The 14702-nt window shown below is 50.1% G+C and overlaps 1 protein-coding gene across 1 annotated transcript in view; it reads right to left on the bottom strand.

Annotated features, from left to right (window-relative positions):
• LOC144768685 (uncharacterized) overlaps positions 1–14702 on the bottom strand; it is a 9047330-nt gene that overhangs the window by 1152336 nt on the left and 7880292 nt on the right. Inside the window, exon 61 of the mRNA XM_078652515.1 lies at positions 4667–4690. Coding sequence (XP_078508641.1) covers positions 4667–4690 — 24 coding nt within the window. The remainder of the gene's footprint in view (positions 1–4666; positions 4691–14702) is intronic.

Raw genomic sequence — 14702 nt, 5'->3', positions numbered from 1 at the left:
AGCGACCTGGACAACGCGGTTGGCAGCAAAGAGCAGAAGGGCCCCACGCAGATCTCGTGGATGCAGGGGGGCTGAACTTCGGTGCTGGAGCTGCTCAGGGTCGGGGCTTCTCTTACCCCAAAGCACTCGGTCGAGGGTCACTCGGTGGTCGTGCTGGACAAGCGTCGTGCAGTTCTGAAGATGGCCGGTCCCTCGAGGTCTCGTCACACCCACGGATCACAGCTGGGCTGATGATGTAGGTTGAGGTCAGAGGTGCCAGGGAAGCCGGTTCTCGTCGTGCTGGAGCAGTCTTGATCCGAAGGAGAGACTGGCAACAAACCGCGATGCTTGGTTGGTGCCTGCTGCTGCAGGGTGAATACTCCTTAGTCACAAGGGAGAATCTTGGGAAGAAGTCTTGAGTTCCTTTCGTGGAAAGTAGTTTCAGGATTCAAAGATGATCTGATTTGGAAGGGGGCCAGGTCCTACCTTTATCCTGCAAAAAGGGGCTGGCACGCGACTAAGTCCTGCCCTATGGGTGGGACTAGGAGGGGGGTGGTTACACCCCTCTCCTTTGGCGGGCTTTCCCCAGGCCAGGGGCTGGAGTGCCCCTGGAACTGGTTTCAGCCGGCCTATGCACAGTGAGCACCGGGGTGCCACTTGCAGTCACCTTCCTCTAAAGCCCTGCCTACCTAGGATACACAAAATCCTGTCTGGGACGGTGCTGGCACCGCCCCTGGCAGGAAACCCTTTGTCCTTGCCTCCTGGGCTGGGAGGACTCCCAGCAGCAGGAGGGCAGACTTGTGTCTCGGTGGCAGCATCCATTTTGTGGAGCTAAGGCTCTGTCTGACTTTAACCGGGGTTACAGGTTACATACATGTCGTGTCCCTCTAGAAGGGTGGAATGCTAACCCCGTCGCCAGAATTGGCGAGGGGTTAGTATTCCAATTCGTATGACACCTTACTCGACATGTTTTGATAAAGCGATACCAGAGTTGGCATATAACCGCGAGGATTATAATGCACTTAAGAGTATATGGTATGCGATATCATGGAAACGGCTAAGGGATGGATCCCGAAAGCCGCAGACAGGCTCAGCTCATGCCAGAGCACCATCTCACACGATTCCAAGCACTCTGCCTTCAGGATTGTTAAGGCCTGCCATAGGAGTGACTGATAGGAGATCTGTGTGTCCATTTAGGTTTAGATATAGGAATACTATATCTACAGCAGAGGGTGAGTACACCACTCTGCCCCAGCTGTCAAGCAGCCAGTTGTGTCTGATTTAGTTAGTCAGCCCAGGGGTGGCATAATACATGCTGCAGCCCCTGGGAGACTTCTGGGTGCACCTCAGCCCTGGGTACAGGGACTTGAGAGGGCCCAGTGCCAATTCAGTACCTGGGTACAATTTGGAGTAGAGAGAACAGCTAGGCTGTGGGTCTGATTAGCAGGCCCACAGCCAGGGAAAGTCGTAAACCAGTGAAGCAAAAAGCAAAAATCTGGGTGATCATAGGATTGCAGACCCTACTCTCCTACAATCGACACCATCCAGTCTTCTTCCAGCAGCGCTTGAAGAACCTGTGCAAGAGAGAGCATCTTGAACTTTTCCTGTTTCAGGTAAAGGTTCAAGATCCAGAATTGGCCGAAGCCTGCCATCCTTTTTGGGGATCAGGAAATACCGGGAGTAGCATCCCTGACCCCTCTCCTGCTCTGGAACCACCTCTATCGCACCTTTTCAAAACAGTGCCAGGACTTCTTCCTGCAGGAGAAGCAGGTGGTCCTCCGAACAATAACCCTGGCAAGGAGGATAATTTGGGGGAAACTCCCGAAAGTGAAGAGCATACCCATTCTCTACAAGATTGAGAACCCAAAGATCCGATGTTATCAATTCCCAATTTTGTAGAAAATGGGTAAGCCGGCCCCCGACTGGGCCCACATGATCCGGAATGGTGGATCTAGGGCTGCTTTGCTGCGGTGGCTGGGGGCTGGGATGGGGAAGAGGAGGAAGAGGAGGAAGCGTTACGGCCCGAGCTCGGGCCCTTTGCTTGCCTCTATAAGATCTATATAATGTGTTTTGCTGCTGCTGTGACTGCTGCTGGGTTGACTTATAGGTTCGAAAAGAAGATTTGCTAAATCCTCTTGAACGTCTTCCAAAAGTGCCCCTGGTCTGAAGGCCCATCGACTTTGCTGTCGCCCTGCTGTCTTTAAAGCATTCCAAAGCAGTGTCTGTTTTTTTCCAAACAATCCAGACCCGTCAAATGGAAGATCCATTAATGCCGCCTGGACATCTGTGGAAAACTCACTTGACTTCAGCCACGCAGCTCTTCTTGTCGCTACGGAAGAACCCATGACCCTCACCACAGAGTCCGCTGTGTCCAATCCACTTTGAATAACCTGCCTTGCTGCAGCTTGAGTATCAGAGATTACCTCTTGGAAGTCTTTTCTATCCTCCTCAGGTATCTTGGGCACCAACTGTTTCACAGTGTCCATAAGAGCGTGGATATAACGCCCCATCAAGCAGGTTGTGTTTGTGCTCTTCAAAGCCATACTGGCAGACGAGAAAATCTTTTTAGCAGCCTGATCCTGCTTTCTCGACTCCTTTTCTGCTGGGACCTGCGGAAATGCACCCGTAGATCTTTTGGAACAGGCAGCCTGCACCACCAAACTCTCCGGCAGAGGATGAGAGGTTAAAAATTCCGGGTCTTCAGGACTGCCCTATACCTCCTAGCTACAGCCCTAGATACAGCAGGAGCTGATACAGGATTTTTCCAAATCTCTAAAATTGAATCCTTTAAGGCATCATTAAAAGGTAGCAACGGTTCAGTCACTGATGAAGGAGAGTGAAGGACCTCTGTGAGCAGATTAGATTTAAATTCTGCAGTTGGTAGAGCAATGTTCAACAAACCTGCAGCCTTCTTTATCACTACATGATAAGGCGTCACATCCCTTGAGGGCTCATCAGAAACGGAAACAAGGTCCCATTCAGGTGACAGTTCTAGGCCACTAGCTACAGTTAGGTCCTCAAAAGGGTCCTCAGACTCCTGTAGTTCGCCTTCCTCCAGATTTTCCTCTCGATATCTTTCTTCCTCCATCAACCTCTGGGCTTCACGCCTTGATCTTTGCTTCACATTCGAAGCCGTCGGATCCGCAATCGACTCCGACGGAGCCGGAGCCGGCGTCGAACCCGACGAGGTAGAGATCCACGACGTCGCTCAGGGTTCGGCTTCAAAGTTGATGGAACTGGCGTTGAAGGAATCGGAGTCATCGATCTCGGCGTCGATGGCATCGGAGTCGAAGGCCTCACCGGAGTCGGATAATGCCAATGCGGCGTTGGAGCCGGCATAAAGGGCATAAAAGGCGCAGGTGCATAGGATTGAGGAACACCCAGACCATATGCCATCGGACCCATGGGACCAGCAGGAGCCCCAGAGGGATACATAGCCCTTGAATAAATTCCGAACATCGCATTCAGGAAATGCGTAGGATCCTGACCTGGAGCCGGGAAGGCTGGGTACGAACCCCCAGGTTGCTCTTGAGGGCCCGGAGTCGAAACTACGTCGATCTCCTCTTCGGGCTGGTGCACCGGAGTCGTACGACCTTCGGGCAGCTGAGCCTCTCCCTCTCCAACTTCCTCCTCCTCACCTTCATCCTCCCGACCTGAAGGATGGGATGGGTCTGGAGATGGAACAGCTTTCTGCTTCGGCGAACTCGGCGAATTCGCATGCGACGCCTCAACCTCGGCATCCTGTTCTTCCGAAGCCGAAGATACTACCACCTTCTCGACCAGCTTCACCTGCGACTTCGGCTTGGAACCCGATTCCTTCCTAGATCGATGTCGGGATTCATGGGTTCTCTTTTTATGCTTCTTTTTTGAGGATCTTGAAGCATGGGCCGAGGACGAATCCGATCGCAACCTCGATCGAGATCTTGACTTCGAGCGTCGAGTTCGCGATCTTGATTTCTTCTTCTCCTTTCCTTCTTTAAACTTGGCAACAAGAAGTTTTGCCTCTCTTTCCCGGAGGGCCTTTGGTGTCATCTTCCTGCAGGATTGGCAGTCCTCAACGTCGTGGTCGGAGCTCAGACACCACAAACAGCATTCATGTGGATCTGTGATGGACATTATCTTGTTACATTCTCCGCAGGCTTTAAACCCGGTCTTCGAGGTCATGTCAAATGAGAGAAGACAAAGAGACTAGAAAAAAATAGCAAGTAACAAAGTTACAGCAAAGGCTACAGACAATCCCAGAAAACCGTTAGCGTCGACGACGCGGAAAAAAGGGAACTGATGTCATCACGCCGGCGTGGGCCTAATGTAGGCATCGGTGACGTCAGCGGAGTTGCGTGCAATGCCGTGTCTCTATGACGTCCAAGTCCACGTCGGCGCAAAGCTACAAAAAGAATTTCCGAATGTTGCTAACGCAAGGGGATATTCACAAGGTGAGGAATCCACACGGCAGATGTATCTATCAGAAGGGCCCCTTAGTGACATTGACTTTACAATATAGGTGCCCAGATCACATATAGCAGTGGTACATTTATTAAATCTCTCTTGTGCCTGAAATATTAGGCACCATGGCAGTGGTCTGAAACTGAGGACTCCGTTCAAAATGTGCTCACTTCTCTACCTTCTGAAAGTGGAGAAATCTTTTAACCTCATGCAGATGTGTAAAATGAAACAGGAATCCTCTTACCTGGAGGAGGAGTGGGTAGAGTCTCTAAAAAAAAGCGAAATGAAAAATGAGGATACATAATGCAAGCACAATGGAGAGTAATACATGGAAATTTGCTACCAAGTAAACAGATGACTAAGAATACAAGTGCACTGGAATTGAAGTACAGAGCAGGTTATGTAAATTAGAGAATGGCATTAACTGAACTTCAGCCAAAAAGAACAGGTTACTTACCTTCAGTAGCACTTTTTCTGGTGGAAATAGTATCTACCTGTAAATTCCTCACCTTTTGGATATCCCAGGCACCAGCATTCATGGAAACTTTCTTGGAAGCTTTTGTTGACAGGGGCATCACAATGCACATGGTTCAGAAAGCGGCCAGCGTGATGTCACTGGAGCCATAAAAAGCCCCTATCGGAGTACTGATGTCAGTTTCCACCTATTTTTTATGTGCCTTCAAGATGAATGAGTGAAACTAACATCAATATGTAACAATAGGATTTGAACTCTAAGCCAAAGATGCATCCATCAGAAATGTAATAATGAAAACTCACATACATACAGAATATACAAACAAACTTCCATGTGTTATATGCAGACAAGCAACAAGGAGGTTGGAGGGTCACTGAGGAATCCACAGGTTGATAATGTAGCTGTGAGAAATTGGCCTGGCATATGCTGTCCATTATTCTAGTGGGCACCTTGCACCAGTCCCAATGACCCTTATTGATGACAGGCTTAAGACAACCTTTATTGAAAGCTATCCTAGGGGTAGCTACGGAGAGCAGCCTTCAGGCTAAGTCTTGAAGGAGTGTAAAGAACCTTGGTTTACCAGATTAAAACCTCTTGAATGTCAAAATGAAAGGAGAACCACACAAGGTATGTATATAAAATATATGTATTTATTACTAAACACTCTCTAGTAATCTCTTTATGAGATTACAGAGCAAAGTACACAATTTCAATGCAATAGTACATTCAGTAAATAGCACAACATACGTTGAGCCCTAGGGCATACCAAAATATATATTCAGAAAGTGGTATACGAACCAAGACTTGACTAGACACAAGGCCTTGAGCCTGTAGAAGTGCTGGGGCCACAAGGCACCACCCAAGGTAGTGACACAGGGGACCCATGGGGGACGTGTGCAATGTGAGAACAAAGCCGCAAATTGCCGTTAACTTCAATGGGGAAAGTTGCGGTTGGAAATTTAAAGATTAAGGACACTTAGGAGAGGACTTTGAGCAAACCCCTTTAAACTTAAGGGGTTCTAGGGCAACACCCACAGGAGCACCGGAGCACTCAAGTTACCTCACCCAGGGTAGCCGGGTGCATAGGTGTCAAATGGTGTCGGGAATCGTCGCTGATTTCAATGGCGATCTGCTACAAAGTGCTGCTGCCGTCGAAGTGGAAAGTGTCCAGTGTGATCCAAGCCTGGATTGAAGATGAGAAGAACCTGAAAGCAGAGGAGACAGAGTCTGGGTCACTAGTCAGTGACCAGGTGCATGATAGACAAATGCCAACCAATGTCGGGTGATTCAGGTGTGAAGAGGTGAAGCTTGACTCTGCAGCCACGAGGACCAGGAGGCGTTGACGACAACCCGGAGCTGGATTCGAGCTGTCCCATGAAGGATGTCCAGAGCTGCGGCATCGGTGACCGGATTGGACCCAACAAGCCTTGGCAACAGCAACACATGCAGAAAGAAAAAAGACGCTTCGGTGCGGATCAGCAAGGTCCGGGGGACTCACCACGTGGTGGAGAGTCAGGGCACATCTGGAGCAACCAGGGAAACCCAAGGAAAGTCAGAGTTGCCTTCTCAGGGACCCACCAGGCAACGGACCAGGGATTGCAAAGGTACCTCTAGAGAAATCACAAGAAGTCAGCTCACGGGACACGCGTGGAGTATAGGCCAACAATCTTCAGTGGAAATGCTGCTCGGGGTCTAGGCTACAAGTAACCCAAAGCACAGCCTCAAGGATCACAAAGAAGCATATGCACTTGCAAATGTGCACGGTGTCCAGGGGTTCTGGTTCCACGGTACTCATGAGGGCTGTGGGTTTCAGCTTTGCTGGGGACTCAGGTCGGCCTCTGAAATGTCTGGAAATCCACCTCCTGGGCTGCAATCACTTCGGAGTCCGTCTGTAGCTTCGGAGATGCAGACCGGTCAGATGTGTCATTGGTGCATGCCAAGCAGGGGAGTAACTCCTTTACTCCAAGGGGGACTCTTCAGTCATCCAGCGTTGTGCAGATCGTCGAAGTTCTAGGATTCAGTGTCAGAGTTTCATTCAGGTGTAATCGAAGGTCCTGAAGTCAGTGATTCCTTTCTTATACCCAAGGAAGGGATTGGACATACTCTGGGGACCCACCCATGGGAGAGTTTGGAAAGAACGGTGGCTACGCTCATTTCCTTTGTCCAGGTTTGAACTGGGCTATGCACAGGGACACCAAATGTGCCCCCAGTGCAGACTTCAAAGCACTCTCAGAGTACACCCACCCAGACCCAATACACTAAAGCCTGTCTGGGAGGTGGTGACACCTCCCTGTGACAGGAAACCTATTGTTCAGGCCTCCCCTGCCGGAGTTTCGTCCAGCAGCAGGAAGCCACATTTGGCTGCAGCATCCATTTTGTGATGCCAGGGCTCTTTTAAACTGGCACCTGGTATACCGGTGTGGACATGTCTCTCCCTCCAGAAGGGTGGAATTCTACCCCCGCCACCAGAACTGGCGGGGGTTTAGGATTCCAAAGTGTTTGACACCAAACACGACATGTTTCCTTACAGCCATTCCAAAGTTAGCATTTACTGCGAGGTTATAATGCACTTAAGAGTATATGGTCTGGCTTTATCACAGAAAAGCCCCAGAGAATAGATTCTGAAGGCTGCAGAGGGGCCCTGCTCATGCATGGGCACCCTCTTGCACAAAACCCAGCACTCTGCCTTCAGGATTGATAAGACCTGCCATAGGGGTGACTGGTAGGTTAATATGTCTAGTGATATAAGGTAGATATATGGAACCTATATCTAAGTAAGGAGTGCATACACCACCTTACACAGGCCGCAGTAGCAGACCTGTGGTGTCATTTTGGAAGGTTACCCAGGGGTGGCATAATACATGCTTCAGCCCCTGGTAGGCCTCTGTGGTACCTATGCCCTTGGTACCTAAGGTACAATATACTAGTGACTCATGAGGGTACCGCAGTAACCAAACTAGAGTGTATCTAAAGTACTTGCAATCAAATTATAGAGGTAGCAGCTCGGCTGGGGTCCTGGATAGCAGGGCCCCACTGCCAGACTAAAGTTAAAAAAACAGTGAAACACCAGCAAAAAGTGGGGTTAAACATAAGAAGCAGAGCCTACTCTCCAACACAAACCCCCCCCACCGCAGGGACATTAAACTAACCTTGACCAGTTGAGTCTTCATGTTCTAAGTTGAAATAACTGGAGAGTCCATCTGCATTGGCATGGTTACTCCCAGGTCTATGTTCCACTGTATAGTCCATCCTCTGTAGGGAAATGGACCACCTCAAACTTTGAGGTTTTCACCCTTCATATGTTTTAGCCATAAGAGGGGCTTATGGTCAGTCTGAACAGTGAAGTGAGTGCCAAACAAGTATGGCCTCGGTTTCTTCAGAGACCAAACCACAGCAAAGGCCTCCCTCTCGATAGCTGACCAAAGTTTCTCCCCAGTGGTCAGCCTTCTGCTAATAAAAGCTACTGGCTGGTCCTGACCTTCATCATTCAATTGTGATAACACAGCCCCTACCCCCAACTTAGATGCATCTGTTTGGACAATTAATTATTTGGAGTAGTTAGGACTTTGCAGAATGGGAGCAGTGCACATGGCCTGCTTCAGGCCATCAAATGCCTTTTGACAGCTAACTGCCCACTGAACTTTCTTTGGAATTCTCTTGGAAGTTAAGTCATTCAGGGGGGTCACAATTGATCCATACCCCTTGACAAATCTTCTGTAGCACCCAGTCAGGCCCAAGAAAGCTCTGACCTGAGTCTGGGTGATTGCAGCAACCCAGTCCATGATGGTCCGGATTTTGCTTTGCAATGGTTGAACCTGGCCTCCACCTACAAGGTGGCCCAGGTACACAACCTAACTCTGCCCTATCTGGAGGTTAGTAGCCTTGATAGTTAAGCCTGCCTTCTGCAGGGCCTCCAAAACATTTTTCAGGTGGACCAGGTGATCCTCCCACGTGGAGCTAAATACAGCAATATCATCTAGATCTGCTGCACTATAGTCTTCCAGGCATGTTGGGACTTTGTTCACCAACCTTTGAAAAGTGGCAGGTGCATTTTTTAAACCAAAGGACATCATCACCATAAATTGGTAATGCCCACGAGGGGTAGAACATGCTGTCTTAGGCTTTGCATCATCAGCTAGTCTGATCTGCCAGTAGCCAGGTGTCAGATCAAATGTGCTCAGAAACTTGGTTGAGGCCAAAGTATCTATAAGCTCATCTGCTCTGGGTATTGGATGGACATCAGTCCTAGTGACTGCATTGTGACCCCTCTAGTCTACACAAAACCTCATCTCTTTCTTACCACCCTGGGTGTGAGGTTTAGGCACCAAGACGACTGGACTAGCCCAAGGGCTATCTGAGGGTTCAATAACTCCCAAATCCAACATCTTCTGGACTTCTGTCCTGTAAATCGTATTTATAACAGGCAGACTGTCCCCAGCATCCACTTTATGAGTGCACCAGGTTGTCTGACTTGGAGTCAGAGAAAAAATATGCCTATACTGATTGAGCACCTGTCTGCAATCAGTTTGCTGCTGGGCAATGAGGCTGCCTGCCAAGGCTACACAATTCACTGACCCATCACCAGGGTTCTGTGAGAGTAGGTCAGGGAGTGGATCACTCTCTTCCTCCTGTCCCTCATCAGTAGCCATGAGCAAGCCCATGTCTGCCCTGTCAACATATGGTTTCAGTCTGTTGTCATGAAGCACCCTATGGGGGCTCCTGGGAGTCCCAAGGTCTACCAAATAGGTAACCTCTCCCTTCTGTTCATCAATTGGATGGGGGCCACTCCACTTGTCCTGGAGGGCTGATGGGGCCACAGGCTCCAACACCCACACCTTCTGTCCTGGCTGGTAAACAGTCAGCACTGCCTTTTGGTCATGCCAGTCCTTTTCAATTCCTGGCTAGCCTCAAGGTTTTTAGTTTCTTTTTCATATACTCTGCCATCCTGGAGCGGAGTCCAAGTACAAAGTCCACTATGTCCTGTTTAGGGGGTTTGAGAGGTAACTCCCATCCCTCCTTCACCAAACACCATGGACCCCTTACAGGATGCCCAAACAGAAGTTTAAAAGGGCTGTAACCAACCCCCTTCTTAGGAACCTCCCTGTATGCAAATAAAAGGCAGGGCAAAAGGATGTCCCATCTGCGCCTAAGCTTTTCTGGGACACCTTTGATCATGCCCTTCAAGGTTTGGTTGAATCTCTCAACTAAACCATTGCATTGTGGGTTGATAGGGTGTGGTGAATTTCTAATTCACTCCACAATCCTTCCACATAGCAGTCAAGTAACTAGACATGAAGTTGGCACCTCTGTCTGATACTACCTCCTTAGGAAAGCCAACCTTTGAGAATACTCCCAAGAGGGCCCTTGCCACCACAGAAGCTGTGGTGGTCCTAAGTGGAATGGCTTCTAGTTGCCTAGTGACATGGTCCACCACCACCAGGGTAAATATGTGCCCACAAGCTGTCTGATGATCCATGGGACCAACTATATCAATCTCCACTCTTTCAAAGGGAACCCCCACCACAGGTAGTGGTATCAGGGGGGCCTTTGTTGTACCACCTGCCTTACTACTGGCTTGACAGATGACACAGGAGCGACAAAACTCCTTGGTGTCTTCAGACATATGGGGCCAATGAAAGTGAGGGACAATCCTGTCCCAAGTCTTGTTTTGGCACAGACGACCTGCTAAAGGAATATCATGGGCTAGTGTCAATAGGAACCCGCTGAACTTCAGAGGTATAAACAATCTCCTGTCTGCACCAGGCGTGGGATCTCTACTCTCTGAATACAGGAGTCCATCATCCAAATATATTGTATGGGTTCCACTAGCATTCCCAGCAGCCTCAGCAGCAGCCTGCTGTCTGAGGGGTTCAAGAGAGGGGCAGCTCAGCTGTTCCTGGCTCCGATCTGCCCTGTAAGGGCCCCCTGTCCCAAGAACTCAACCTGATCATGCTCAAGCTCATCTGGGACAGTTCCTTCTTCAGCACTAAGATAATCTCCCTCAAGAGACTGATCTGTATTCTGATCTGTATTCTGAGTCAGGGGGGAAGGCACTGCCTTAACTCATTCTGTTCCTTCTCTTGGAAGGCACCTGGTCCATTCTACCAGAATCCAGGGCCTGTTCAGTTTTAGACATTTTGGCCTCTGACCTATTCACAGCAAACACATGTACAGGGATTCCTAACATTTGAGCTCTACTTCTGCCCAAGCTGAAGTCTCTAATCATTGCCAAGCAAGCATTCAACAGGGAGGTCTGCAATTACTACAACCTTCTTAAGGCCAGTTACATGGAGAAGTGTGGCTCAATGGTTAGAGCAGCAAACCCTGATGCAGAGGTCTAGCCCGAGACCAGGGTTCAATTCCCGCCTCGGCGGGTCTTGGGCTCAATTTCCTCAGACCTGATAATTCTCGCCTCGGTGCCTATTCTAATCATGGGTCACACTCTGGGCATTAGCTTGCTTAATCTCCAAAACGGCCCCAACAACGCTAGGATGCCTGGCTTCACCTTGGGGGTGCCCAGGAGTTGGCACCCCACAGGGAAAAGCCAGGAAGGGTTCCACAGCGACATGCGTACAAGCGCGAGATAACCTCAGGGGTCGATTCGTGCGCTATACAAGTACTACTACATTTACATTTACATTTACCCCTCCCAGGAGAAAATAATACCTGCCAGGGCATGGTCAGTCCTGACATTGCTAGCATTGGTCACTTGGTACATTTCACCAAGTATGACCTGCTCAGGAGCCACAAGATTTTGTGTCACCATTGCCACACTTGCCCCTGTGTCCCTGAATGCCAAAGCATTCAGGGACACAGGCATTAATCAAAGGCTGCTGTCTGTATTTCCCCAGATTACTGGAACTCACAAAGGAGGACATACCCATGACTCTATCACAGATCAGTACAGCCTGAGTTGGAACTCTGACTAGGCCAGAGTCCATGTCAGAATCTAGGGTTAACCCTACTACACCCGTATTCTGAGTACCACCACTTGGAGCTGAACTAGGGGGAATAGTTGCCTTAGGTTCAATGGTGGCTGGAGTTGAGTTGGGCCTTGTACAATCACTTGTCCAATGGGTTTTCTGTTTACAGATTTTACACCATGGTTTCTTTTGGCCTTTTCCTTTGTCAGATTGGGACTCCCCACCAGATGCAGATTTTTGAGGACTTTGAGAAGACTTCTGGTCTTTACCCTTTTCCCCACCCTTGTCAGAGTTCTGAGAATCTTGCTTCTTCTGATCACCACCTTGGTTCTGAACCTTCTGCTTCACCCTGGTTCTGACCCATTTGTCTGCCTTCTCTCCCAATTCTTGGGGAGAGGTCAGATCAGAGTCCACCAGACACTGATGCAACAGTTGATTTTGACAATTATTAAGGATCTGCTCCCTCATAATTAAGTTGTACAATCCTTTGAAATCCCACACCTTACTGCCAAGTAACCAGCCCTCCAGAGCCTTAGTAGCACAGTCAACCCGGGGGGGCGTGGCTAGCGACCGAAGGAAATGGTCGCTTGCTAAAGCGGATCCGCGGCCCTCGACAGATAATCCGGTAATTACTCCTTCCAATAACAAGGAGTTTTCACTGAAATCACTGGAGAAAGCTCCAATTGCCAATCTACCTTGGAGGCGATACTCCAGACCGACAACTGCCTCATTCAGAACCGGAGAACTCATGGACCCGGAGCCTCCTGGATGGATCAAAATGGCGGCCAGTCACCAGTTGCACAGACAGCATTGGGATGTCGATCACTAACTCAACCCTTTCGCCCTGGAGATCGGAGGGAGCGCCGGAGGTGACCGCTACATCCCCAGAGGGTCTTCCTGGCCTGATACTGGCAAAGATGTACCGGGAGGATCCACCATACATAAGGAACGCCGGGGAACGACGAGGGTGTGGCTCGCTAACTGCTGCTCCTGATTTGCGGAGCTGGACTAATCGAGGCCCCGGCTCTGGGGCCTCTCCCAGCAACTGCCAAAGAGAAGGAACAACTGCCGTGCCCTCTAAAGACCTGAGGTGAGGAGGAGCTGGTTGGGGGCAGTGACGGTACAGACGACGCGAGTCATAGTCTCCGCTGCCCACGGTGAGGTGAAGAGGGGAAATCGAGGCCCCGGTTGGGCGGCCTACTCTCACAGATACAGCCTGTGCAACATGCATTAAACACCGTCCCCCGGGGTGGCCATTCAGGTTGTGTCCTTGCCTAAGTCTGCAGCTTGCTCCAGACCCGCTTTGTCCCAGGTAGTAGTGAGTGGTGCCGGACCCTGGAGAGATGGGGGCGGCTCGGCACTCAAGAAGCACAACCCATCGGACCTGTGCACATATCGTTGCGACCTCTCCCGTATTTCACCTCGGCGATTGGGCATATGCCGCATCCACCGTCACAACAGAGGCCAACTTACTGGACTCCCCCTCTGATATTCGATGGTATTCTAGACCTCCCTGGGGGGGTCATCCATATACCTTGTCATAAGACTGACTCTGGGGCCGGCTCGCCATTTGTGGATCTGTCGCTGATGCAGATTGAGGCTCTGCCCAAAACACCATTGGACATTGACCGGTCTGACCTGACTCCGTCCTGATCTCCATTGTCACATGTTCTTATAGATCCACCTGGAAAACCGACAGGCCAGCAGAGGATAGCCTTTCCTCTGAGCAGGCAGCGGCGAGTACAGGCGAGATCCCCAGAGAGGCCTACAGCTCCGACACGTTGCTCATGGCGAATAATAAGGTTCTCAAATCCCAGGCCCAAAAACAGCTGGCGAAGTTCGCCTGGACAAAGCAGGGAGAAGACATTGAGATGGCATCGGGCGGGGATCCCAAAGTCTCACAGCCTCGCCCCCGACTAAAACCCTCACCCTTGAAGGCCATCGCTGGGGTACGGATGTCCCTGGAAACATGCATCGACTCTGTAAACATCGAAGTCATCCTCCTTCGAGGAGACTTCAAGAAAATGGACTCCAGGGTCAGAGAAGTCGAGACCACCACGGCCGCCTCCCTATCCGACACCTCTGCCCTCCAGGACCAGGTCGCCCATTTGCAGACTCAACAGAAAAGAATGGAGGAGCTCCTTGAAGATTATGGAGGGAGGGCTCGGAGAAACAACATACGCATCCTTGCAGTGCCACATGGATGGAAGGGCCGGCAGCTGGCCTCTTTGTGGAGGATCAAATCCTCAACAAACTTCAACCTAAATGTCTCTCTATTTACTTCTCCATAGAACGAGCTCATAGGGTTCCCGGGGGACGCCCTAAGTCCAGGGCTCCTCGCGGCCCCTGATTGCAAGAGTCTTTAATTTTCTAGATAGGGACGTCATTTTACAGACTGCAAGAGTAGGACCTCCATTGAAAGCTGACAACGCCATCATCACATTCTTCCAGTACTTCACTGTCAAAGTCCAAGCGCAACGGCGCAGCTTTACAGCAGTAAAAAAATCCCTCCGAGACAAGAACGTCAAATACTCCATGCTGGTCTCTGCTAAACTACGGGTGGAAAACGTAGGTAAGACCTGGTTCTTCCTGTCCCCGGAAGAGGCGTGGGACTGGATCGATGGCTGGCGCTGAGCGGGAAGGCATACAGATGGTCGCAACATTGGAGCCCCCAACAACAGCCAGCGGGCTCCCCACGCAATAAGAGAGAAATAATCGGAGGAGACACACCTGAACCACATTAACTTGTGCTGTGAAGCCCAGCTGCTTCATTTCACGTCTGTGATCCAGATCCACAAATCTAATATCAATGTCTTCAGGATCCTGCATAAGAGAGCATCACATGCTCGACGCAGGACTCACAGAAACTGCCATACACCTCA

The sequence above is a fragment of the Lissotriton helveticus genome, chromosome 7 (assembly GCF_964261635.1).
Source record: "Lissotriton helveticus chromosome 7, aLisHel1.1, whole genome shotgun sequence".
Classification (NCBI taxonomy): Eukaryota; Metazoa; Chordata; class Amphibia; order Caudata; family Salamandridae; genus Lissotriton; species Lissotriton helveticus.
Note: the sequence above shows the minus strand (reverse complement) of the source record. Positions and strands in the feature narration are given on the sequence as shown.